Source organism: Sapajus apella, unplaced genomic scaffold (genome assembly GCF_009761245.1).
Source record: "Sapajus apella isolate SASKATOON/1434 unplaced genomic scaffold, GSC_monkey_1.0 scaffold196, whole genome shotgun sequence".
Taxonomy (NCBI): domain Eukaryota; kingdom Metazoa; phylum Chordata; class Mammalia; order Primates; family Cebidae; genus Sapajus; species Sapajus apella.
The window spans coordinates 34685-61574 of NW_022437136.1; the positions used below are offsets into that span (position 1 = coordinate 34685).

Consider the following 26890-nt stretch of genomic DNA (forward strand, 5'->3'; position numbering starts at 1 on the left):
CCCTCCTCCTCCCTCCTCCTCCCTCCTCCTCCCTCCTCCTCCTTCCTCCTCCCCCTCTGCCCTTTTTCCCTCTTCGCCTCTTTTTTTCTCCTCCCCTTCTACCCCTTCTACCCCTATCTCCTCCTCCTCCTTCAATCCTGTCTCCTTTTGCCTCCTGTTGGCTGATCTAACAGGAAAAGTCTTCAAGAGGATGGGCTTCACTTGACCTTAGGCAGGAAACTCATCCTCTTTGGCCTCAGTTTCCTCTAGAATGATTCTTAGAATGATGATGATGACCTTGACACTTTTCCCTTGTGCTATTAGGGTACCCATAGGCAAGTTAACCATGTTTTGAAGTTACCAGTAGCCCTGGGGTACCACCACAGCTACTGTCCACAAAACACAAGAGGAAAAAATTCACAGCAAACAAATTGCTACTTAGGGTTCAAAAAGGACAAAGTAGCCATCAGGAAACAACCAGAACAAAAACAAACAAAACACATATTTTCTGACTTCCTTCAACTTTGTGGTACATACAGGATTTTCTTTTTTTTTTTTTTTTTTTTTTTTTTTTTTAAAATCAGACTCTGGCCTGGGTGCAGTGACTTACGCCTATAGTCCCAGCACTGAATTCCAGCTCTGAGACGGAGCAAGACTCTCTTTTTAAAAATGTTTTTTTGAGACAGTCTCACGTGTCACCCAGGTTGGAGTACAGTGGCAAAATCTGGACTCACCGCAACCTCCTCCTCCCAGGTTCAAGTGGTTCTCCAGCCTCAGCCTCCCAAGTAGCTGGGATTACATGCATGCACCACCATATCTGGCTAATTTTTGTATTTTTAGTAGAGACGGGGTTTCATCATGTTGGCCAGGCTTGTCTCAAACTCCTGACCTCAGCTGATCTGCCCACCAGAGCCTCCCAAAGTGCTGGGATTATGGGCATGAGCCACCATGCCCGCCCTTGTAAAAAATGTTAGTGGCGTTCTGATTATAATTGTTACATACTCCCCCCAAAATTGGAATGCACATGCATATGATTGTTTATGCCAGGACTAGGGACCGGGACCTTTTCTAATGCCTTCACCTTGTATTCCAGGGCCTTGCAAACAATAGGTTCTTAGTAAGTACAACATAAGGCACTCAGACAGTGCTTGATGTGCAGTACATACATGTCATCATTAGGAAGAAAGAGGGAGAGAGGAAGAACACAGGAAATTTCAGGACAATTGATCAGGTTGACACCACCACTGCTAAAAATCAGATAAGACCAGTCTGAGCGTGGTGGCTTACGCCTGTAATCCCAGCACTTTGGGAGGCCGAGGCTGGTCGATCACTTAGGTCAGGAGTTCAAGACCAGCATGGCCAATATGGCAAATACTGAAAATACAAAAATTAGCCAGGCATGGTGGCATGCACCTGTAATCCCAGCTACTCAGGAGGCTGAGACAGGAGAATCACTTGGGAAGCAGAGGTTGCAGTGAACTGAGATCATGTCACTGCACTCCAGCCTGGGTGACAGAGCAAGACTCCATCTCATTAAAAAAAAGAATAAAAGAAAAGAAAAACAAAAGAAAAAGAAAATGTGTTCCTAAGGACTGAGATGGGAAACTGAAGCACACAGACTGGAGTTGGGGAGGCGCTTGTCAAGAGAATGGGTTCAAGTAACCTGTGAAGGACTCTCAGACAGTCACAGCAACTTAAAAATCATTTATTCTACCCTCCATTTCCTCATTTTTCCAGAAATAGAAACCAAAGCTGAGAGGGGAAGATAACTATCCCTAAAGCACTACGTTGGTAGGGAGCAGAGTTGCCACAGAAAACACAGGACATCCAGTGAAGTGTGAGTTTCGGACTGTCAGTGTATGTCCCAAATAATGCATGAGACTTAGACGAAAATCTTACTCTTTGTCTTCAAAGGTAACTGGACGTTTGTATGATGATTTGCTAAGTCTGACAGCCCTTGTGAGGGTAAAATGAAGATTAGGAAAATAATGAAATGTAATAAGCAAACATGCAAAATGAGGACAAATCTGTTCCCATTTTGCAGACAAGGGAATTGCACATTAGGGAGGTGACTTGTCCGAAGGCCACACTTACAAGCGTCAGAGTCAGGATTTGAACCGAGGTCTCAACTTTGCTGTTGTGGCCAGGAATACCCTCCAGTCCTACTTGTGGGTGTGTGTGTGTGTATGTTCTGTCTTGAATATGACCCTCTCCCCATCGTGTAAGTGGGCCATTCCCCTCCCTGACACTGAAGGACATCTTCAGTAGGCGCCTCCTGACCCAGCAGACCCCCATGAGCCCGGATCCCTGGGACCTGGTGGCTGCCCTTATCACATTCCCTGACTCCCTATCTTAGGACCCAAGTCTGACCCCCTTCAGGATCTGCAGCTGTGTTACAGGAAAGGGGACCCGACCCAGACCCCAAGAGAGGGTTCTTGGATCCCATGCAAGAAAGAATTCAGGATAAGTCTGTAAAGTGAAGTGAGTTTTTTGTTTTGTTTTGTTTTTTGTTTTTGACATGGAATATCACTCTGGTGCCCAGGCTGGAGTGCAGTGGTACAACTGTGGCTCACTGCAACCTCAGTCTCCTAGGTTCAAGCGATTCTCCTCCCTCAGCCTCCTGAGTAGCTGGGATCACAGACGCCTGCCATGATGCCCAGCTAATTTTTATATTTTCAGTAGAGACAGGATTTCATCGTGTTGGCCAGGCTGGTCTTGAACTCCTGATCTCAGGTGACCCACACGCCTCAGCATCCCAAAGTGCTGGGATTATAGGCATGAGCTGTGGCGCCTGGCTGAAAGCAAGTTTTTCAGGAAAGTAATGATATAAAAGAATGACTACTCCATAGAGCAGCCCAGAGGGTGCTGGTGTTTTATGGTTATTTCTTGATGATGTGCTGAACAAGGGGTGGATTATTCACACCTCCCCTTTTTAGACCATATAGGGCAACTTCTGGATGTTGCCATGGCATTTGTAAACTGTCATAGCGCTGGTAGGAGTACAGCAGTGAGGATGGCCAGGGGTCACTCTGGTCGCCATCTTGGTTTTGGTGGGTTGGACTGGCTTCTTTACTGCAGCCTGTTGTAGTGGCAAGGTCTCTGTGACCTGTATCCTGTGCTGCCCTCCTGTCTCATCCTGTGACTTAGAATGTGTTCACCACCGGGGAATGCAGCCCAGAAGGTCTCAGCCTCCTTTTACTCAGCTCCTAATGAAGATGGAGCTGCTGTGGTTCGCATGCCTCTGGCAGCTGGGCTCCTCGGGATCTCCTGACATCCTGTCCCCTCTGTCCCCAGCTCCTGGGCCCATCTGCCCTCATGGCCATCGCTGTCTTCCTGAGCCTCCTCCCTCTGAATTTTTTCATCACCAAGAAGAGGAACCACCATCAGGTTCGGCTTTTGGGAAAGGGATGGACCAGGGAGGAAGCCACAGGTCCTAAGTGGGCGATGGGGAGGGGAGAGCTGAGTGGGAGCCCGCGGGTCTGCTTTGTTCTAGTCTCTGTGAGTTGCCCATTGTGCAGACCTGCTCCCGCTCCTCCCCATCACAATGGATGGCGGCTCCTCCCTCTAGTGTTCGGGCCCCAGGCCCTGGGTCAGTTCAATGCCTCTTTCTCTAGCACCCCATTGGTCAGCAGATTTGCTTGGTGTCACCTTCAAAATGCATCCAGAATGTCACCCTTCCTGGTGCAGGCTCTCCAAGCCCCCACCCCCACCCTTTCTCTAACCTGGATCCTTGCATCAAGGCCCTGGCTCACTCTCTACTTCTGCCCCAGCCTCTCTCCACTCCCAGCCACAGGAGACCTGTGTAAGCCAAATCCATTGCACCCTCCTCTGCTGAGACCCACAGCAGCCCGGTTTTCCTCAGTCTGAGCCAAAGGCCCCACAGTGGTCCACCAGGCCCGCCCTGAGCTGCCTCATGGCCTCCAGCCTCACCTTCCACCCACCTCCCTCCCTTCCCCACCTACCCCCCTTCCCCATCCTCACCCCTGCCTGATGTTCACACATCTCTCCAGGCATCTGCTTCAGCTGTTCCCTCTGCCTGGGTCACCCTCACTCCAAACGACCCTTGTCCCCTCCAGCACCCCGTGCAGTCAGAGCCGCCTCCCTCACCACTGTCCACCAAGGACAGGGCCCGCCCATCCCCCTCCTGCCTTCCTTGGCCTGTCCTGGGTTTGTTTTTGCTTTTCCCCAGCACTTCCCACTTCCTAAAGGGCCCTGCGGGAAGTGCCTGCAGGGGCCGATGGCCTTGCTCTCCTTAGGCTGGAAGCTCCACAGCAGCACGGGCCACTCCCTGTGGCAGACTCAGTGTCTAGTTAGTGCTCGGCATGCAGAAGGTGCTGGATCAGTGTTTGAGAATTATGGAAGAAAGGGAGGGGGAAGGGAAGGAGAGAGGAAGGGAAGAAGGGGGAGGGAAGGGAGAAAGGAGGGAGGGGAGGAGTGAAAAGGAGGGAGGGAAGGAAAGATAGGAAAGGGGAGGACAGATGGGGGAAGGAAAAAGTTAAGAGAGGAAGAGAAGGAATGAGGGAGGGAAGGAAGAAAGAAAGAAAGGGCAGGGGAGAGCAAGAAAGGAAAGAAAGGTGGGAGTGAAGGAGGAAGGGAGGGTGATGGAGGGAAGAAACTTACTTCCTCTCTAGGCCCAGCTGTCCCAGTGTCTATCTGTCACCTGGGCTGTTTCTCCAGCCTCCTGCGTGGCCTCCTCGAAAATCATCTAGGTGGGCACGGTGGCTCAGGCCTGTAATCCCAGCACTTTGGGACGCCAAGCTGGGCAGGTCACCTGAGGTGAGGAGTTTAAAACCAGCCTGGCCAACATGGCAAAACCCTGTCTGTACTAAAAAATACAAAGATCAGCCAGGTGTGGTAGCAGGTACCTATAATCCCAGCTGCTTGGGAGGCTGAGGCATGACAATCCCTTGAACCCAGGAGGAGGAGGTTACAGTGAGCCCAGGTCAGGTCATGCCACTGTACTCCAGCCTGGGTGACAGAGCAAGACTCCATCTCAAAAAAAAAAAAAAAAAAAAAACCTTCTCCAGGCAGCTGCCCTCTGGTGATGCCCTCCCACCCAGTGAAGCACGGGAGACCCCAAACTCCTGCCTGACCCTAAAGTGCCAAGTGACCCTGCCCACGCATTCCTGTGGCCACACTGAGTGTCCTCCAAGTCTTGCCGCTTCCTGTGCCTGGGTTTTTGCTGCCCCCGATCTCAAAGCCTCCCATCCCTCTTCCCTGCTCCATCCCCTTATCCTCTGCCTGCCCAGCACTCACCTCCTGGTCATTTAACGTGTAGCTCAGGGGCCGGACGCAGTGGCTCACACCTATGATCCCAGCACTTTGGGAGGCCGAGGTGAGCGGATCACAAGGTCAGGAGATTGAGACAAGCCTGTCTAACACAGTGAAACCCCATCTCTACTAAAAATTCAAAAAATAAATTAGCTGGGCGTGGTGGTGGGCACCTGTAATCCCAGCTACTCAGGAGGCTGAGGCAGGAGAATCGTTTGAACCTGGGAGATGGAGGTTGCAGTGAACCGAGATTGCAGCACTGCACTCCAGCCTGGACAACAAGAGTGAGACTCTTTTTTCTAAAAAAAAAAAAAAAAAAAAAAAAAGGTGTAGCTCAGGCTGTCATCCCAGCACTTTAGGAGACCAAAGGCAGATGGTCACTTGAGCCAGAAGCTCCATACCAGCCTGGGCAACACAGTGAGATCCCCCAACTTCACAAAATGTAAACGGAGAAAAAAGATGTAGCTCAGATATCACCCACTCCATTTAGCCTTCCTGACGGGGCAATACCCAGGGGGGCTCAGGGGCTGCCTCTATTGTCCGGGCATCAGAGAGAGGCTGCTTCCCTGGGGTGATGGTCCCGGTTCAGCTCCTCCAGGAGTCCAGGCAGAGGGTGATGGTGGATGGACCAGGACTGAGGGTCGGAGATGCGGAGAGGCAGACAGCTTTGGGATGTACTTGTGGAAATCAGTGGGATTTGCTGCAGGGTGGCTGTCAGGGTGCAGGGAGAATTCTGGACCGACCCTGTCTTCATCTCTCTCTCCTCTCCAACCCCAGGAAGAGCAAATGAGGCAGAAGGACTCTCGGGCCCGGCTCACAAGCTCCATCCTCAGGAACTCGAGGACCATCAAGTTCCATGGCTGGGAGGGAGCCTTTCTGGACAGAGTCCTGGGCATCCGGGGCCGGGAGCTGGGCGCCTTGCGGACCTCCGGTCTCCTCTTCTCTGTGTCACTGGTGTCCTTCCAAGTGTCTACGTTTCTGGTGAGTCACTCTAATCTCTATTCGGAGCAGGACTGGGGAAGGCCTGTGGGGGTAGGGGGCGGGGTGAGGTAGGTGGAGCCTCCCAGATCCTACCACCCTGTCCATCAAAACCCACTCATTCAGGATCCTGTTCTCTCGGGGTTCCTGCTGTCTTCTGCTTGAGTGAACTAATCTGGTCATTCCGGTGAAGGTGGCAGCGACTGATGGGGTCTGCTGTTCTGAGAGTTCCAGGCTTCTACTGACAAGAGAAGGAGGGTGGGGGAGTGCAGGGGGACTGCCGAGGTAGAATCCGGCGTCTGAGTGGCTTCCCTGCTGGCCAGCAGACGTCCACAGCCACCGTGTCACTGACGTGATCCTTGACCTGCCATTCTGTCATTTATTTCAGATTGCTGTCACAACAGCCTTCCTAAAGCACAGCTTTAAAAAATTTGATACATAGGCTGGGTGCAGTAGCTCAAGCCTGTTATCCCAGCACTTTGGGAGGCTGAGGTGGTGGATCACCTGAGGTCAGGAGTTCAAGACCAGCCTGCCCAACATGGCAAAACCCTGTCTCTACCAAAAACACAAAGATTAGCCAGGCATGGTAGAGAGCGGCTGTAATCCCAGCTACTCAGGAGGCTGACGCAGGAGAATCGCTTGAACCTGGGTGGTGGAGATGGCAGTGAGCCAAGATGGTGACACTTCACTCCAGCCTGGGCAACAGAGCAAGATTTTGTTTCAAAAAAAAAAAAAAAAAAAAAAAAAAGGCAGGGGGACCACAAATGGCACCAACTCCTAGAGCCCTCACGTGCTGCTCCTGCCTGCAGCTTTAGAGTCATCTTCCAAGTGACTCTCGGGTCACAAGTTCCACCATGCCTGAAACAGCAATGCTACCAAGATCAGAAACTCTGCTGTCCCCCCAGCGCCTGGAGCCTAGAGGCATTAGGTTCTCCCCTAGCCTCTAGTGATGCCTAGAGCTGGGGCTACACCCTCACCGCCTTTAACAACATGCTGTGTCTTTGGAGAGAGCCTTGCATAGCTTATGGCTGAGAGTGGACGAGTATTAGCAGGATTGGGAGTGGGATCTACAAAGGGAGGCTCATGCGGACATGGTGGGTGGGCCTCGTGGACACTGCAGGCACCATAGCTTGCCTGGGCTGCCCAGTCCATGCTTGTGTGTCTCACTGTCGCCCCACGTGTTCACCCTCCCACCTCAGGTTGCACTGGTGGTGTTTGCTGTCCACACTCTGGTGGCCGAGAATGCCATGGATGCAGAGAAAGCCTTTGTGACTCTCACAGTTCTCAACATCCTCAACAAGGCCCAAGCTTTCCTGCCCTTCTCCATCCACTCCCTCGTCCAGGTGAGGTGGGGGTCAGGGCTGGAGCCATCCTTGGGGAGCGCGTGGGCTGCACTGGCTTCAGCTACCCTAGGCCTGCCATTTGCAGAGGAGGGGAAAGACAGTGGGAGGGAGACAGATGGTGTGGAGCTGGAAAAGAGGCGAGCAGGGGCAAGAACAGAGGTGGGCAGAGAGTACAGCAGACATCTGCAAGGGGCCAGCCTTTGTCTGTACCACCATGGAATCCGACAACCATTTCCATGAGGATCTAGAACCACAGGGGCTGTCTGCTATGACAGCAGGTGTCACCAACACAATCAGCACTTGGCCACAGGTATCATCGCTGAGAACCAGGAGGGCACTTGGCTTCCCAAAGTGCTGGGATTACAGGCATGAGCCTCTGTACCTGGCCTAATCTGTATTTTTAACGACTGGTTTCTTTCTGCCCCAAAGATGGGTGTGTGACTGGGAGAGGGCACCCCCAGATGGACACTGGAAATTGTTCCGTGTAATGTGCGGACCTCTCCACAGACAACCTCGGAACATGCAGGGTCATCCGTCCAGTGATCCCACATACAAGCAATCATGTCAGTTCCCTTTTTTGCACAAAGCAATTTTGTTTCTCTTCCTTTGCTATCTCTGGTCCTTTCAGCATCATGAAAATAAGAAACGGTGGCATACCTGAGCCATCTCTGTTTCTACTTTTTTTATTTTTAATTTATTATTTTTGAGACAGAGTCTCTGTCACCCAGGATAGAACACAATGGTGCAATCTCGGCTCACTGCAACCTCCACCTCCTGGGTTCAAGTGATTCTCCTGCTTCAGCCTTGCAAGTAGGTGGGACTACAGGCACATACAACCATGCCCAGCTAATTTTTTTTCATATTGTTCGTAGAGATGAAGTTTCACTATGTTGACCAGGCTGGTCTTGAACTGCTGATTTCAGGTGCCCGCCTTGGCATCCCAAAGTGCTGGGATTTCAGACATAAGTCACTCTGCCCAGCTTTATTTACTTACTTACTTATTTATTTATGTATTGAGACAGGGTCTCACTCTGTCACCCAGGCTGGAGTGCAGTGGTATGATCTCAACTCACTGCATCGTCAACTCCTGGCCTCAAGTGATCCTCCTGCACTTGGCTTCCCAAAGTGCTGGGATTATAGGCATGAGCCACTGCACCTGGCTTAATCTCTTACTTTAAGGACCGGTCTCTTTCTTCCCCAAGATGGGTTTGTGACTGGGACAGGATGCCCCCAGGTGGACAACATTTGAAATTGTATAATGGCTTGATAACCTCATTGGAAAAGCCACCATCCTCTTCTCAGATCTTTTCTGTGGAATGGCAGCTGGTTCATTCTGGTGTCACTGATTGATAGGAGTGCAGAGGTGGCAGATTGCCACCATCAAGGTCACCACTCAGGGTGCGTTTCCCATGAACTAGGAAGCTTTGTCCTCATGCCTTGCACATGCACAGAGTTTGGTAGACAGGAAGCTGTTGCCACACGTCTTGAGACACTGACACCCCAAACCCAAGTTCTTTGGTCTTCTGGCTAGGTGACCTGGGGCTTCGGTTTCCCTAGGCCCGGGTGTCCTTTGACCGTCTGGTCTCCTTCCTCTGCCTGGAAGAAGTTGACCCTGGTGCAGTGAACTCGTGTCCCTCTGGAAGCTGTGAGTGTTGAGTCTGGCAGGAGGGGTGTGGGGAGGGATGGGGGGCATGGGGGCTGTCTGGGCCCATAATGGCAAGCCAGCATCAGCACTTGGAGATGGGGGCTGCAGGTAGTGGACTGGCATGTGCAGATCACGCCATCTGCATGTCATTTGGAAACAGGCACCGTGCTGCTGCTGTTTGTGCTAGCCATTGGGCGACCACTCACTGAGCACCAACTTTGTGCTGTGCTGTGTGTGCAGCAGAGAACACGCTAACGCAGTGGGCCCCAAGCTTTTTGGCACCAGGAACTGGTTTTGCAGAAGATAGTTTTTCTATGGACCGGGGTGGGGAGCACGGTTTTGGGATGATTCAAACACATTACATTTATTGTACACTTTATTATTACTACGTTAGGATATGTAATGAAATAATGATACAACTCACCACAATGTAGAATCAGTGGGAGCCCTGAGCTTGTTTTCCTGCAACTAGACAGTCCCATCTGGGGGTGATGGGAGACAGTGACAGATCATCAGGCATTAGATTCTCTTGAGGAACATGCAGCCCAGAGTCCTCACTTGCACAGTTCACAGTAGGGTTTGTGCTCCTGTGAGACTCTAATGCTGCTGCTCATCTGGCAGGAGGTGGAGCTAAGGTGGTGATGCAGGTGATGGGAAGTGGCTGTAAACACAGATGACACCCTGCTCGCCTGCTCCCTGCTCACCTACTGCTGGATGGCCCAGTTCCTGAGAGGCTGCAGACTGGTACCGGTCTGTGTCCTGGGGCTTGGGGAGTCCTGCTCCTACAGACAGGTCCTTGTTCTCATGCAGAAAGTCCAAGATGATAAGCATGGCAACATTCTGGCCAAGCTAGAAAGTAATATCATTGCAAGCTGGGCACGGTGACTCATGCCTGTAATCCCAGCACTTAGGGAGGCTGAGGCAGGCAGATCACGAGGTCAGGAGTTCAAGACCAGCCTGACTAACATGACAAAACCCTGTCTCTACTAAAATACAAAAATTAGCTGGGTCGTGGTGGCATGCATCTATAATCCCAGCTATTCAGGAGGCTGAGGCAGGAGAATCACATGAACCCAGGAGGCAGAGGTTGCACTGAGCAGAGATCGCACTACTGCACTCCAGCCTGGATGATAGTGAGACTGTCTCAAAAAAAAAAAAAAAAAAAAACACAAAAGAAAATAGCATCATTGCAAGCACCATTGCATGATAAGACTCACCAAGCTCAAGTTACCTGGGCTTCCCCCTCCACCCCATCATTTCATCACCCCACGGGCTAAGACACCCTCCCCCTTGTTGTACTGAAGAACCTGGGCAAACAGTATACCTGAGAAACACGCACATAATGGGTAAATGCCTCACCTGTGACATTGGACTGCCTTGGTCCAAATCCCAGCCCCAGCACTGACCAGCTGGTTGATCCTGACAAGTAGATCATCTCTCTCAGCCTCCGTGTTCCCATCTGCAAAATGGGCATGTCAATCATCACTGCAGCTAATTGTGGGAATGGATTTAATTGATCTTGGTTGAATCGTGAGAGCTTTGATTTTTAGAAAATCTTTCAGACGATTATGTGTGTTAAGGATCAAGAACCACTGATCTAATTACACTTGTCACAGTGAAATAATAATTACTGTTTATTAATTATAATGGTTATAATTATTGTAATAATGATACATTATATAATTATATAACAAATGTATATAAATATGAATTATATGTTATGATTTTTTTTTTTTTTTTTTTGAGACGGAGTTTTTTTGCCCTTGTTACCGAGGCTGGAGTGCAATGGCGCGATCTCGGCTCACCGCAACCTCCGCCTCCTGGGTTCAGGCAATTCTCCTGCCTCAGCCTCCTGAGTAGCTGGGATTACAGGCACACGCCACCATGCCCAGCTAATTTTTTATATTTTTAGTAGAGACGGGGTTTCACCATGTTGACCAGGATGGTCTTGATCTCTTGACCTCGTGATCCACCCGCCTCGGCCTCCCAAAGTGCTGGGATTACAGGCATGAGCCACTGTGCCCGGCCTATATGTTATGATTATTAATTATTATTACTGTTATTGTTTGCGATGGAGCCTCTCTCTGTTATCCATGGTATGGTATAGTTGCGCAATCTCGGCTCACTGCAAGGGTTCAAGCAATTCTCCTGCCTTAGCCTCCTGAGTAGCTGTGATTACGGGCACCCACCACCACACCTGGCTAATTTTCATACTTTTTGGTAGAGACAGTGTTTTGCCGTGTTGGCCAGGGTGGTCTCAAACTCCTAACCTCAAGTGATCAACCCACCTCTGCTTCCCAAAGCACTGGAATTACAGGCTTGAGACACTGCTCCTGGCCACAGTGAAATTAATAACACCACCTTCACTCTCTGGGAAGGCTGGGATTAGATGACAATTTATATCAGAATTCTGTTAACTTTTTCATAAATGACCAGATTGTGCATATTTTAGGTTCGTGGGCCACACAGTCTCTGTCACAACTGCTCAAAGCATGAAATATAGAAATGAATGGATTTGGCTGTGTTTCAATAAAACTTTATTGAAAAGAACAGGCAGCAGGCAGGATTTGGTCTCTGGGCCATGGTTTGCCTCCCTCTGGATTATTAGCCATGGGACATGGAGAGAGCAAGACCCCTGCAGGGTCACACACAAGCCAGTGGATAGCAGGGCAGTCTGTGAAGTGGAAGAGATTTCCTGCTGCAGCTTCTGCCCTGGGGGGCAGTGCCTGGGCGCCTCTTCGATGCAGAGGCCGGCCAGGTCAGGGGTCTCCTGTAACTGGCCTCTTGTGCCCTGCAGCTGCCGGGAAGGATTGCATCACTATACACAGTGCCACCTTCACCTGGTCCCAGGAGAGCTCTCCCTGCCTCCACAGGTACAGAACGACGCTTTTGGTAACCAGCCTCATATTTTTAGGGAGAAACTTCGTGGGGCTCCTGCCATCTCACACCTGAGAGATGGTGTAGGTTTGCAGCCTGGGACGGGAGGGTGGGTTAGGCTGTGCTGGGGCTCTGCCAGGGAAGTTCCCAGGACGCTCCTGTACCTCCTGCAGGTGGGGACCAGGCCATCTAAGCCTCTCCCATTATAGGGAGACACCTCTTTGTTCCCAGGCTGTCCAAGACATTGCAAAAGGGGGGCTGGCCGGGAGGAGCCCCGAGGTTCAGCCTCAGCTGTGCTCACTTCTGTGCCGCCTATATCAGTCCAAGGCCATTATCACCTACAGCCCCCAACTCTATGGCTTGGTCTTTGTGGCTAAAAATCTCAGCCAGCCCTAAAACTCCCTGAAAAGGGAAAGAACATGCCCTGGGCAGTATTTGCATTGGTTGTCATTCACTCACTTCCTCGTCGGAGTACTTGCTACCAGCCATGCTCTGTTCTAGGTACTGGGGATTGGGTGAAGGAAATAGACAAGGGCTCTGCTCTCTTGGGGTGACGTGCTGATAGAGGTGAGGCCCAAACAGGAAGCCAGGGCAGGGGCACAGAGCACAATGGCATGCCTAGTGAGGGAAGGCCTGGCATTCAAGCTGAGATCATAAGGAAGGAGACAGCTGTGCAAGTGTCTGGGAGAAGAGCTTGCTTTCTTTCTTTTTTTTTTTTTTTTTGAAATAGTCTTGCTCTGTTGCACAGGCTGGGGTGCAATGGCATGATCTCAGCTTACTGCAGCCTCCAGCTTTTGAGTTCAAGTGATTCTCGTGCCTCAGCCTCCCTAGTAGCTGAGATTACAGGCGTGCACCACCATGCCTGGCTAACTTTTGTATTTTTAGTAGAGATGGGATTTCATCACGTTGGCCATGCTGGTCTCCATCTCCTGACCTCAAGTGATCCAACTGCCTCAGCTCCCAAAGACTGGGATTACAGGCATGAGCCACCGTGTCCGGCCTGGGAGAAGAGCCTTCTAGGCAGTGGGAATGGCATGCGTAAAGGTCCTGGGGCAGGAGTGTGCCTGAACCTGGGTTTCCCAGCCTCAGCACAGTTGATATTTCGGGCTGAAACTTCTTTGTTGGGGGTTGTCCTGTGCATTGTGGGATATTTAGCAGAACCCCAGTCTCTACCCACTAGATGCCAGCAGCACCCCCTACCAGTGTGACATCCAAAAAGATGTCTAGAGCTTGCCAAATGACTCGGAGAAAACTCAGTCACCCCCAGTTGAGAACCACTGACCTATTGTGTTTAAGAAACAGCAAGGAGGTCAGCATGGCCAAGGCCGAGCCCCTGAGGCACAGAGCGAAAGGAGGCGGGACGTCGCTCATGTCCGTCAGGACTTCAGCTTTGACCCTGAGAGAAATGGGAGTGCTGGCGGGTTTAGTTGGGAAGTGTCATGATCTGACTTGGGTTTTTTGTTTGTTTGTTTTTTGAGACAGAGTCTAACTCTGTCGCCAGGCTGGAGTGAAGTGGCGTGATCTCGGCTCACTGCAACCTCCGCCTCCCAGGTTCAAGCGATTCTCCTGCCTCAGCCTCCCAAGTAGCTGGGATTACAGGCACGCGCCACCATGGCCAGCTAATTTTTGTGTTTTTAGTAGATACAGGGTTTCTGTATTGGTCAGACTGGTCTCAAATTCCCAACCTCAAGTGATACACCCGCCTTGGCCCTCCAAAGTGCTGGCATATCAGGCATGAGCCACTGCCGATTTGGGTTTTAACAGATCCCTCTGGATGGAGAATGGGCTGTGGGACATGGACAGGAGTGGGGCGGGACCAAGAGCAGGGGCAGGGAGGGGAGGAAAGAGCCTATTCATTGCAAGAGCCAAGGCAGGAGGCCAGGCTGCTGAAACCCTCAGGCTACTGCCAACTCTGTGTGCATGGGGGTGGACATGCATGCATATGTGTGCATGGTGTGTGTGTGTGCACACATGTATGTGTGAACATGGATTGCTTGCGTATGCGTATGTGCTTTGTGTGTGGATGTGTGACCACATTGTGTTTCTATGCACGTTAGCATGCTTGTATGAGTGTGCAAATGGGCATGTGTGTGTGCACACTTTGTGTGTCTGTATGCATGTACACATGCATAGATGTGCACTGGTTGGTTGCTCAAATAGCCAGACAAGGACTGGGACAAGAAGAACAGCCCCACATGTGCTCTTATAGACTCCCAGAGCAGGAAAGCCCAGCTCCATCTGGGGCTCAGCCTTCCCCACAGATGCAGGCTAGACCCCAACCAAGGTCATGTCTTCTCTCTTGAATTGCCAGAATAAACCTCACTGTGCCCCAGGGCTGTCTCCTGGCTGTTGTTGGTCCAGTGGGGGCAGGGAAGTCCTCCCTGCTGTCCGCCCTCCTTGGGGAGCTGTCAAAGGTGGAAGGGTTCATGAGCATCAAGGTGAGGCCACCCCCCTCCTGTCAGCTAGGATGTCCCCACCATCCTGAAAGTCCCCCTTCCTCACTGCCTTCCCACCCCTCCCCATCCCAGCCAAGCTCACTTTCATTCATTCTGTCCACCACCCACCCACCACTGAGGCTCCCAATTTTCCTCAAAGCCTATCCTACCTCTGTCCCCATCGTCCTCCTGTGACCAAAGTAAGTGTGTTTTAGGGTTCAGTGGCCTACATGCCCCAGGAGGCCTGGGTGCAGAACACCTCTGTGGTGGAGAATGTGTGCTTCGGGCAGGAGCTGGAGCCAGTCTGGCTGGAGAGAGTCCTGGAGGCCTGCGCCCTGCGGCCAGATGTGGACAGCTTCCCTGCGGGAGTCCACACTTCAGTTGGGGAGCAGGTGAGAGTCTCAGGGTCTTTGTGGGACAGGAGACGTTGCAGTTGGGGGTCATTTGGGTCCCTGACTCATCATGGGCAGTATGATAGAGAAATTGGGGGAGTGGTCACGGAAGTGGGGAGAAGAGGGCTCAGCTCAGGATCAAGTGTGTGGTAGGTGCTTAATAATCAGAATTGATGAGTAGAGATGGACACAGAGAGAGGCAGGGAGTTGTATCAGGAATTGGTGGTGAGGGGCTCTCTGACAACTGAGAGGGAGGAGACCTTCTTCCTGTCTTTCTCTGCCCTGCCTTGCTGGGTGACGTTGATCTGATTGCTTCCCCTCTCTGGGCCTCACCAAAGGGTCTGGACAAAGATATCCAAGACACAGGATATATGCATCTAGAGCTATGGATTGGGCAGGAGTTGGCAAACTGTGACCCTCAGGCCAAATCCAGCCTAACACTTCTGTTTTTTATTTTATTTTATTTTTTGAGATGGATTCTTGCTCTGTTGTGCAGGCTGGAGTGCAGTGGTGCAATCTCAGCTCACTGCAACCTCTGCCTCCCACATTCAAGCGATTGTCCCACCTCAGCCTCCTGAGTAGCTGGGATTTCAGGCACGCCCCACCACACCTGGCTAATTTTTGTATTTTTAGTAAAGACAGGGTTTCACCATGTTGGCTAGGCTGGTCTCGAACTCCTGACCTCAGGTGGTCTCCCTGTCTCCCTCAGCGTCAAAGCCCAAGTTGTGACAATCCCTGGCAAGGTCCCTGTGACCTGGCTGTGGTACCCATCAGCCCCATCTCTCATCATCTCTCGGCTTCACTCCAGCCTCCAGAGTATCTGATGTTCCCTGATCCCCCGAAGCTCACTCTGACCCCAGGGCCTTTGCACCTGCTGTTCCCTCTGCTGGAAAGCTCTCCCCAGGAGTCCCCAGGGCTCATCCCTCATGTCTATCACCTTCAAAGAGAGGCCTTCCCTGACCACCTTATCCACCACCACAGCGCCCCTGCTCATGCTAGTGCACTCCACACCTGCACCTGATTTCTCTCTCCTTCCTTCCTTCCTTCTCTCTCTTTTCTTTATTTTCTTTTCCCTTCTTTCCTTCCTTCCTTTCTTTTCTTTCTTTTCTTTTGTTTTCGACAGCCTCATTTTGTTCCCCAGGTGGAGTTCAGTGGTGCAGTCACGGCTCACTGTAACCTCCACCTCCTGGGTGAGTAGAGATGGGGTTTCACCATATTGGCCAGGCTGGTCTTGAACTCCTGACCTCAAGGGACCCATCCCACTCAGCCTCCCAAAGTGTTGGGATTACAGGCGTGAGCCACCACTCCTGGCCGGCCGCCCCTGCTTTTGTGTTTATTTTTCATAGTGCTCTCCACCCGACGTGCTGTCTGTGTTACTGGTTTGTTTATGAATCGCTTGTCTCTCTCCCCCTCATTAGAATGATGGATCCATTAAGAGAGCAGCAGCTTTGTTTTGCTCATTGCTGTTTCCCCAAAGCCTAGAACCCTGCCAGGTATATGATAAGCAGGCAGTAGTTATTCATAGAATGAATGAATGTAAGAATGAATGAATGGCTGGGTGCGGTGGCTTATGCCTGTAATCCCAGCACTTTGGGAGGCCCAGGTGGGTGGATTGCTTGAGGTCAAGAGTTTGAGACTAGCCTGGCCAACATGGTGAAACCCCATCCCTAGTAAAAATACAAAAATTAGCTAGGAATGGTAGTGCATGCCTGTAATCTCAGCTACTCAGGAGGCTGAGGCAGGAGAATTGCCTACACCCAGGAGACGGAGGTTGCAGTGAGTTGAGATTACGCCACTGCCCTCCAGCCTGGGTGAAAGAGTAAGACTGTCTCAAAAATAAATAAAAATAATTAAAAGAATGAATGAAAGACAAGAAGTCCTTGATAGAAGGAATAAGTTATAGTAATTGGTAGTACACAAGGGAAATTATAGCAAATGATAATTTATTTGTATATTTCAAGATAGCTAGACGGGAAGGATTGTCATGTTCCCAATACAAAAGATAAATATTTGAGGTGATAACTGTCTCACTTACCCTGATGTGATCATTACATAGTGTCTACAGCAGGGGTTCCCAACCCCCCTGGCCATGGATCAGTACCAGTCTGTGGTCTGTTTTTTTTGTTTGTTTTTTGGATCTTTTTGAGACAGAGTCTCACTCTCTGCAGTGGATCTTAGCTGACTGTAACCTCTACCTCGGAAGTTCAAGCAGTTCTCCTCTCTCAGCTTCCCAGGTAGCTGGGACTATAGGCATGCACCACCACATCCAGCTAATTTTTGTATTTTTAGTAGAGACAGGGTTTCACCATGTTGGCCAGGCTGGTCTGGAACTCCTGACCTCAGGTGATTCGCCTGCTTCAGCCTCCCAAAGTGCTGGGATTACAAGCATGAACCACTGCACCTGGCCTTTTTTTATTTTTTGGTTTTTTTTGTTTGTTTGTTTTTTTGAGACGGAGTTTCGCTCTTGTTACCCAGGCTGGAGTGCAATGGCGCAATCTCGGCTCACCGCAACCTCTGCCTCCTGGGTTTAGGCAATTCTCCTGCCCCAGCCTCCTGAGTCGCTGGGATTACAGGCACGCGCCACCATGCCCAGCTAATGTTTTTGTATTTTTAGTAGAGATGGGGTTTCACCATGTTGACCAGGATGGTCCTGATCTCTTGACCTCGTGATCCACCCACCTCGGCCTCCCACAGTGCTGGGATTATAGGCTTGAGCCACCACGCCCGGCCAATTTTTTTATTTTTTAAATGAAGTTTTTACTCTTGTTGTCCAGGCTGCAGTGCAATGGTGCTATCTTGGCCCACTGCAACCTCCACCTCCTGGGTTCAAGCGATTCTCCTGCCTCAGCCTCCCTAGTAGCTGGGATTACAGGTGTAAGCCACCATGCCTGGCTAATTTTTGTATTTTTAGTAGTGACGGAGTATCTCCGTGTCGATCAGGCTGGTCTCAAACTCCTGACTTCAGGTGATCGGCCCACCTCACCCTCCCAAAGTGCTGGGATTACAGGTGTGAGCCACCGCGCCCGGCTCACCTGTTAGGAACTGGGCGAGCAGCACAGCAGGTGAGCAGTGGGCAGGCAAGGGAGGCTTCATCTGTGTTCACAGCCACTCCTTATTGCTGGCATCACCACCTGAGCTCCACCTCCTGTCAGATCAGTGGCAGTGTTAGAGTCTCATAGGAGCACAAACCCTACTGTAAACAGCACATGCAAGGGATCTGGGCTGTGTGCTCCTTATGAGAATCCAATGCCTGATGATCTGTCACTGTCTCCCATCACCCCCAGAAGGGACCATCTAGTTTCAGGAAAACAAGCTTAGGGCTCCCACTGATTCTGCATTAGTGTGAGTTGTGTAAGTATTTCATTACATGTTACAATGTAACAGTAATAGAAGTAGGCCTGGTGCAGGGGCTCATGCCTGTCATCCCAGCACTTTGGGAGGCCAAGGTGAGTGGATCGCCTGAGGTCAGGAGCTGAAGACCAGCCTGGCCAACATGGTGAAACCCCATCTCTATTAAAAATACAAAAACAAGCCAGGTGTGGTGGCAGGTGCCTATAATCCCGGCTACTTGGGAGGCTGAGGCAGGGGAATTGCTTGAACCCAGGAGGTTGCAGTGAGCCTAGATCGTACCACTGCACTGCAGCCGGGTGACAAGAGCAAGACTTCCTCTCAATTAACAATAATAATAACAATAATAGAAGTAAGGCACACAATAAATGTAATGTGCTTGAATCATCCTAAAACCAATCCCCTGCCCCCAGGTCTGTGGAAAAATTGTCTTCTACAAAACTGGTCCCTGGTGCCAAAAAGGTTGGGGACCACTGCTCTACAGGCATCAAAATATCACCTGTGCCCCTCAAATAGGTACAGCTATTACATGTCAATAACAACCAAAACAAATAAAAATTTTAAATGGAAAGGTAGGACTGAAAAGCTACCACTGGATCAGGGAATAGGGAAATGAGTGGTGTCCTCATTGTAGGTGGTCTCAGTGGAGGAAGGGAAAGAGAAGTTGGACTATAATGGACACAAAGAGTGAGCAGAGTGTATTGGGAAGTGTATGGAACTCCTCCAGGAAGCGTGCCGGGGAGGAGAGAAGTGAGGTCGGGTAAGGATGGAGGTGATGCTGGCTTGCAAGTGAGTGCCTTTGAAGCTGGGTGAAGGCCTAGGGGACAGGCATGGCGAGCTGCACCTCACCCTGATGGGCAGATGTGCCCCAACCTGCCCTAGCCTGGGCTCCCCAGTTTCACCCTGTAGATGCACACTCAGGACGCTGTCCCTTTTGTGGCCACAGGGCATGCATCTCTCTGGGGGCCAGAAGCAGCGGCTGAGCCTGGCCCGGGCTGTGTACAGAAAGGCAGCTGTGTACCTGCTGGATGACCCCCTGGCAGCCCTGGATGCCCACGTCGGCCAGCACGTCTTCAGCCAGGTCATCGGGCCTGGTGGGCTACTCCAGGGAACAGTAAGTTTGGGAACATGTGTCAGAGGGCACAGAGCAAAGGCAGAGGATGCCCTTAGCATCCAGTCCTAACCCAGGTTTTTCTCATCACTCCCTTCCACTTGAGTCCAGTTTTCCTCTTTGTATGGGTCAGCTTTTGCTGTGATGATGCTACGTAACAAACAACCCCTCATATTCCATCGGCTTACAACAGCAGCTGTTTCTTGCTTATGCGTCTGTGGTTTAACTACTACAGCTCTACCTTAGATGGTTGGCCTGGGTCAGATGGACTCCTTGTCTTCTTGTTTTGAGACACAGGCTGAAGGAGTCCCCTCTGTTTCTCTATTTGGGCATGCTGTTTTCAAGAAAGATAGCAGGAGCACAAGAAGGGGAACTGTCCCCACTCTGAGTCCACAGACAACATGACCACCCCAACCCCCAGCTCTAGGAGGCTGGCCAAGCACATGTGTGTAGCTTTTCCTTCCTTCCTTCCTTCTTTACTTGTTCTCTCTTTTTTTTTTTTTTTTTTTTTTTTTTTGAGTCTTGCTCTGTCACTCATGTTGGAGTGCTGTGGTGCAATCTCAGCTCACTGTAGCCTCCACCTCCCAGGTTCAAGTGATTTTCATGCCTCAGCCTCCCAAGTAGTTGGGACTACAGGTATGCACCACCATACCTAGCTAATTTTTGTATTTTTAGTAGAGACAGGGCTTAGCCATGTCAGCCAGGCTGATCTCAAACTCCTGACCTCAGGTGATCAACCTGCCTTGGCCTCCCAAAGTGCTGGGATTACACGTGTGAGCCACTGCACCCAGCCACGTGTGTAATTTCTACCCCTTCCCTGCCCAGACACGGATTCTCGTGACCCACGCGCTCCACATCCTGCCCCAGGTTGATTGGATCGTGGTGCTGGCAGATGGGGCCATCGCAGAGATGGGTTCCTACCAGGAGCTTCTGCACAAGAAGGGGGCCCTCATGAGTCTTCTGGATCAAGCTGGACAGCCAGGAGATAGTGGAGAAGGAGGTACTAGGTGGGCTTTGCTGATTCTCTGTGCCTGGTTCCTGCCACTCTTGGGGGGAAAAGGCTCAAAAGGTCCTACCAGCATGAGTGGATTGCTCTGGTCACACCCTCCCTGCAGGCCTAGGCCTGGAAGCAGATGACTCTCCACTAGGTCACCTCTCTCCAAGAAGAGCCAATAACACCATCTACTTGCCAGGGGCGGTGCTAAGTGCTTCTGTAAAAAATACACTGTTTGATTTGATTCTCACCGTATCCCCAGAGGCATGTGAAGGTATTGCTGTCATTTTACAGATAAGCAAACTGAGGCACAGAGAGTTAAATCACTTGCCTGAGGTCACAGATTAGAACTTGAGTGTGTCCAACTCCACAATCCATGATTGCAGTTGCTATGGAGACAGCACAAGAAGGTTTTGGTGCGTAGAAAGCTACACCATGCCAGCTAGAGTTTCTAATAATCCAAAGAACACAAAGTGCGCTGGATACGTGACAAGGTTCTGGAAATGAAGTTGCCAAGCCAAGCTTGGCAACCCACAATGACTGAAATGTAGCAATGAACCACACAGCACAGATGTTAGCTCAATGAATCAACATAATGCCCCTGTGAGGCTGGTACTAGAATCATTTCCATTTTACAGACGAGGAAACTGATGCCTAGTAGTTAAGGAAATAGTCCCAGATTATGTGGTTTATAAGTGGTAGCACTGGGATTTGAACCCAAGCAACTTGATTCCAGAGAATGTGTTTTTTAGTCACTTCGGCTCCACACTATCCATGACAAAGCAGGGACTCACACCTAGGTCTCCCTCAATCTCAGGCTTTGCCTCTTCTGAGAACATCTGCTTAGCACTGCCCCACCCTGGTAAAAACCCTAAGTGTTGATTCACAATGTCACAGTTCTGAAGATTGAAGCTAGAACTTGCCTGTTGGTATTGGTCAACTTTTGTTGCAATGATGCTGTGTAACAAATAGCCCCCCAAATATCAGCAGCTTAAAATAGCAGTTATTTCTTGCTTATAGGTCTATGGTTAAACTACTACAGCTGTGCCTTCATTTACTGGCCACACCTGAGGGATAGTGGGGGGGAAGTGTCATTTCTGGTGTAGATGGTACCTGAGGGTAGTTGAGAGCCAGAAAAGAGCATTCCAGACATAAGGAACTACTTGAGCAAGGCTGTCGGGGGAAACAGAGATAACGAGTTCGTACAGTGTTCACTGCTGTTTTTCCAACATCAAGTTCGTAGCAGATGCTCAATTATACACCAATTGAAGAAATGAATGAGTGAGTGAATGAATGTCTAAATGGTGTTTGTGGAAGAACTCAGAGTTGGGTGTTGAGAGAGGTTGCTGGAGAGGTGGCAGGAGCCAGCTCAGGGGAAATGGATGGTCAGAGCAGTTAAGGCCACATGGTCAGTGGATATCAAAGTGAGTTTCTGGACTGTGTTGTGTGACGGGACGCTCTTGACCTTGTAGAAACAGAACCTGGGACCAGCACCAAGGACCCCAGAGACTCCTCTGCAGGCAGGAGGCCTGAGCTTAGACCTGAGAGGTGAGTCCACCATGGTGCCACACTCAGAAGGGCACAGGCTAAAGCTGACATTGCTGAAGGGACCACCTGCATCTCAGGCAGTTAGGGGGCAACCAAAACCATTATGGATGGAGCACCTGCTGAAGCCCCCCATGGTGCCCAACCAAGGGATAATTGACCAAAATCGGTCCAGTTGGCCAAGATGATTATGTCCCCACAGGGCCAGTTCATGGGATGAACATATGTCTTCCAGCGAGGTGGACGTCTTCAAGGGGGCCGAGCCAGCTTGTTGGAGTTGTCTGAATGCTGCAGTAGGGCAGGGCTGGTTCCAGAGAAAGATCCCCTCAACAGCTGTTAGCCACCATGCCAGGCCCGGTCATTTATGCTTTCACAGGCGGGCTATGAACAGGGCTTGGGTCTGTACACACAGCATCACTTGCTGCTGGCCAGAACGTACACCCTACAGGCAAGGGTCCAGGAGGAGGCCTGTGGTTCCCTCTTCACTTGGCTCCCTCCAGCTAGGACACAGCTAGGCTCACTGTGGGGCTGTCTGGAGCAGAAAGACCTGCTGCCTGATCCTCTCCCTTATTAATAAGCGGGGTCTTGGGAAGCAGAACCACAGGCCACTGGTACCAGGTGGTCTGAGCTTAAGTGCCTTCTATACAGGAGTGCAGGGCAGCAGGAATCCTGAGGGGCCTCAGTCCCTCGGGATCACTGGGGCTGATCCCTGTCCCAGCTAGTCAACCTGATGTCACTTCTCAGTCACCCACTGAGCAATCCCACCATTTTCACAGTGCGCAAGAATCTGAAGTAAGGCTGGGCACGGTGGCTCATGCCTGTAATCCCAGCACTTTGGGAGGCCAAGGCGGGTGGATCACCTGAGTTCGGGAGTTTGAGACCAGCCTGACCAACATGAAGAAACCCCATCTCTACTAAAAGTACAAAAAATTCGCTGGGCGTGATGGTGTGCGCCTGTAATCCCAGCTACTCGGAGACTGAGGCAGGAGAATCGCTTGAACCCAGGTGGTGGAGGTTGCAGTGAGCCGAGATCGTGCCATTGCACTCCAGCCTGGGCAACAAGAGCAAAACTCTGTCTCTAAAAAGAAAAGAAGAAAAAAAAAGAATCTGAAATAAGATCAGATAGATAGGTAGTCATGTTGAAAGAAAACCCTTTGACACATTAAGGCTGGGCACAGCAACACACACCTGTAATATCAGCACTTTGGGAGGCCAAGGTGCATGGATCAGCTGATGTCAGGAGTTCGAGACCAGCCAAGCCAACATGGCAAAACACTCTCTACTAAAAATACAAAAATTAGCTGGGCCTGGTGGTGCACACCTGTAGTCCCAGCCACTCGGGAGGCTGAGTCCCGAGAATTCCTTGAACCCAGGAGGCGGAGGTTGCAGTGAGCAGAGATCATGCTACTGCAGTCTTGCCTGGGCAACAGAGTGATACTCCGTTTCAAAAAGAAAAAAACTAACCTCTATCAAATTTAATGTGTCTAAGATTTGTTTTGTTTTGTTTTTGAAACAATCTCTCTCTCTTTCTTAGGCTGGAGTGCAGTGGCACAATCTCGGCTCACTGCAACCTCTGCCTCCCGTGTTCAAGTGATTCTCATGCCTCAGCCTTCTGAGTAGCTGGGACTACAGGCATGAACCACCAGACCCAGCTAATTTTTGTATTTTTAGTAGAAACAGGGTTTTGCAATGTTGGCCAGGCTGGTCTCGAACTCCTAACCTCAGGTGATCCGCCTGCCTTGGCCTCCCAAAGGGCTGGGATCACAGGCGTGAACCAGGGAACCTGGCTGACAGAGGTTAATCTAGCAAAGAATTATCCACACATTGGGCAGCCCCTGAGCCAGAATACATCCAGAGAGGTTCTGGTACAGCCAAGTGGTCAAAGGTGAATGGGCAGAAAAAGGAAAGTGAAGGACAGGAAACAGAAGTGAGGTACAGAAACAGCCAGATTGGTTGCAGCTCAGCATTTGCTTTATTTGAACATAGTTTGAACAGTTGGCTGCTTTTGATTGGCTGAAATTCAATGATTGACACAGAAGTAGGGTGCAGTTTGTTTGCAAATGAGTCCAGTTAAGTTACAGTTCACTAAGAATGGGAAAACCTTTAGGCCAAACTTAAAATATGTAAGGAGACAGCTTTAGGCTAAACTTAATTTAATAGTAGATAGGTAGACAAGTATATGTAGATATACAGATATGTAGATGAATGGATAAATGGATGGATGGATGGATAAATAGATACCATGTTTACGGCTGATGAAACTGAAGCACAGAGGTTAAAGCTCACTCATCCACAGATAAGACATTCAGAAGGTCTTTAGCATCTGAATTGTGCATAATTTATATTCTGCTAGTTGGACTGACAAATCTGATGGTAAACAGTAGGGGCAAAACAATTGCAACAAAGCTTGAACCAAAATGAAAGTTTTGAGAACATGCTGGGTGAGGCAGCTCATGCCTATAATCCCAGCACTTTGGGAGGCTGAGGTGGGCAGATTGCTTGAGCTCAGGAATTTAAGACCAACCTGGGCAACATAGCAAGACCCTGTCTCAAAAAAGAAAAAAATAAGAAAATTCTGAGAACAGAGTTCCAGTGGTGGGCAAATTAAGTTCATCCTGTGAATGGCATCTGAAGAATGGGCTTGCTTGACTCTGGGGTAATAGACGGCATTTAGCTGGGTACCACACACAGAGAAGGGAAGTAGGGTAGATAACTGGTCAGTATTCTGTTAGTTGAATGAATGAATGAACGAATGAAGAGTGTACCCTGAAGTCAATGGCTGTCAGTGGGCCTTAGGGTTTGGCACATACACCCCACCATTGGTAGAGACACTGACTTCCTCTTCATTTCCTCTAAATGACAGGTCCATCAAGTCAGTCCCTGAGAAGGACCACACTGCTTCAGAAGCCCAGACGGGGGTTCCTCTAGATGACCCTGACAGGGCAGCACCGCCAACAGGAAAGGACAGTGCGCAGTATGGCAGGGTAAGCACCAGCTTGGCCCACCCCTCCCCAGCCACTGCTGCTGCCCCCAGAGCCCAAGTCCTCCTACCAGATGTAGCAGTTGGCAGTGGGGTGGTGGTGATACTCACCTTTCTTGAGCACCTACTATGTGCCAGTAGCATTCTAGAGCCTCATTTTCTTAATCCTCATAACCACTCTAAAAAAAGATATGAAAACTCTATGTTAGACATAAATAACTCTTTATTTTGAGAGGATGGCTTGCTCACTCACCCAGGCTAGACTGCAGTGATGTAATCAGCTCACTGCAGCCTTGACCTCCTGGGCTCAAGCAATCCTTCTACCTCAGTCTCTCAAGTAGCTGGGACTACAGGCATGTGCCATCATGCCCAGCTAATTTTTGTACTTTTAGTAGAAATGGGGTTTTGCCAAGTTGCCCAGGTTGGTCTTGAACTTCTGGGCTTAAGTGATCCTCCTACCTCTGCCTCCTATAGTGCTGGGATACAGGCATGAGCCACTGTGCCCAGCCAAGAAACTGAAGTCTTAAAAAGTTAAGACACTTGTTGGTGTTCTCATAGTCAGCCTGGGACTCAAAGTGGGACCCAAATCTAGGCCGGTCTGTCTGAAGCTTATACTGTTTCTCCTCTTCTATACGGCTACATACCTCCACCCACCTACTTTTCCATTCCATTATCCACCTCAATGCACATCCACCCACCCACCCACCCATCCCACCCACTCACCCGTCCATCCCACCCACTCACCCGTCCATCCCACCCACTCACCCGTCCATCCCACCCACCACCTATCCATCCCACCCACTCACCTGTCCATCCCACCCACCATCTGTCCATCCCACCCACCATCTGTCCATCCCACCTACTCATTTATTCATCCCATCCATTCACCCACCTCCTCCTTTATCCATCCTAACAATACATACCAACCATTCCCTCACCTATGCATCTGTCTCTTCAGCTATTCATCCATTCATTGATCATTCCATCCATTCATTGATCATTCCATCCATTCATTCACTTATTCATCCACATACCTACCTACCTACCCCCCCCCACTCATTTATTCACCCACTCCCTCATTCATCCAGCAAACGTGTGCACAATACCCACTGTGTGCCAAGCCAAGTCTGGTGGAGATTGGATACTAGTGAGGATAGACAGACAGCAAATAATTAGGCTAATAAGCTATATCTGATAACAATAAGTGCTGTAAAGAAAACAAGAATGGGCGCAGTGGCTCACGCCTGTATTCCCAGCACTTTGGGAGGCTGAGGCGGGCTGATCACGAGATCAGCAGTTCAAGACCAGCCTGGCCAACATAGTGAAATCCCATCTCTACTAAAACTACAAGAAAAATTAGCTGGACGTGTTGGCGGGCACTGTCATCCCAGCTACTTGGGAGACTGAGGCAGAAGAATCGCTTGAACCTGGGAGGCAGAGTTTGCAGTGAGCTGAGATCATGCCACTGCACTCCAGCCTGGTGACAGAGCAAGACTCTGTCTCAAGAAAAAAATATGAATACTAGCTCACTGGGAATTGTGTAAGGAGATGAGGGTTATAAGGTTAGCCGGGTCCTGTGGGGGAGATGGAGCTCCTGGTGGGAGGCACAGAGGAAGAACCCATGAGGTCTGCCTGGTGGTTCCCTCTGCCCATTGGCATGTTTTTTGGGAGACTCGCCTGGCCTTGCCTCAACTCACCCCTCCCGCTGGGGGCTCTCTCTGCCTCCCTTTCCCTCCTGTGTGCTACAGGTGAAGGCCGCAGTGCACCTGGCCTACCTGCGGGCCGTGGGCACCCCCCTCTGCCTCTACGCACTTTTCCTCTTCCTCTGCCAGCAAGTGGCCTCCTTCTGCCGGGGCTACTGGCTGAGCCTGTGGGCGGACGACCCCATAGTGGGTGGGCAGCAGACGCAGGCAGCCCTGCGTGGCGGAATCTTCGGGCTCCTCGGCTGTCTCCAAGGTATGCCTCACCTGCCCTCCTCATCCCCTCCTCCAG

The 26890-nt window shown here is 50.5% G+C and overlaps 1 protein-coding gene across 8 annotated transcripts in view; it reads left to right on the forward strand.

Moving 5' to 3' along the window:
* The window catches only part of ABCC6 (ATP binding cassette subfamily C member 6), a 79489-nt gene that overhangs the window by 25753 nt on the left and 26846 nt on the right, over window positions 1–26890 (forward strand). For 7 of the 8 annotated variants that reach the window (XR_004265699.1, XM_032269660.1, XM_032269661.1 and 4 more), the window contains 12 exons: window positions 3274–3366; window positions 6028–6231; window positions 7428–7571; window positions 9129–9216; window positions 12014–12089; window positions 14405–14531; window positions 14744–14920; window positions 19215–19382; window positions 20205–20379; window positions 21846–21921; window positions 24782–24902; window positions 26647–26854. Coding sequence is in view for 7 of the 8 variants with exons in the window: in XM_032269660.1 (XP_032125551.1) it covers window positions 3274–3366; window positions 6028–6231; window positions 7428–7571; window positions 9129–9216; window positions 12014–12089; window positions 14405–14531; window positions 14744–14920; window positions 19215–19382; window positions 20205–20379; window positions 21846–21921; window positions 24782–24902; window positions 26647–26854 (1657 nt within the window). In the remaining variant the exon portion in view is untranslated. The remainder of the gene's footprint in view (window positions 1–3273; window positions 3367–6027; window positions 6232–7427; window positions 7572–9128; window positions 9217–12013; window positions 12090–14404; window positions 14532–14743; window positions 14921–19214; window positions 19383–20204; window positions 20380–21845; window positions 21922–24781; window positions 24903–26646; window positions 26855–26890) is intronic. The other variant, XM_032269658.1, reaches the window with a different exon arrangement.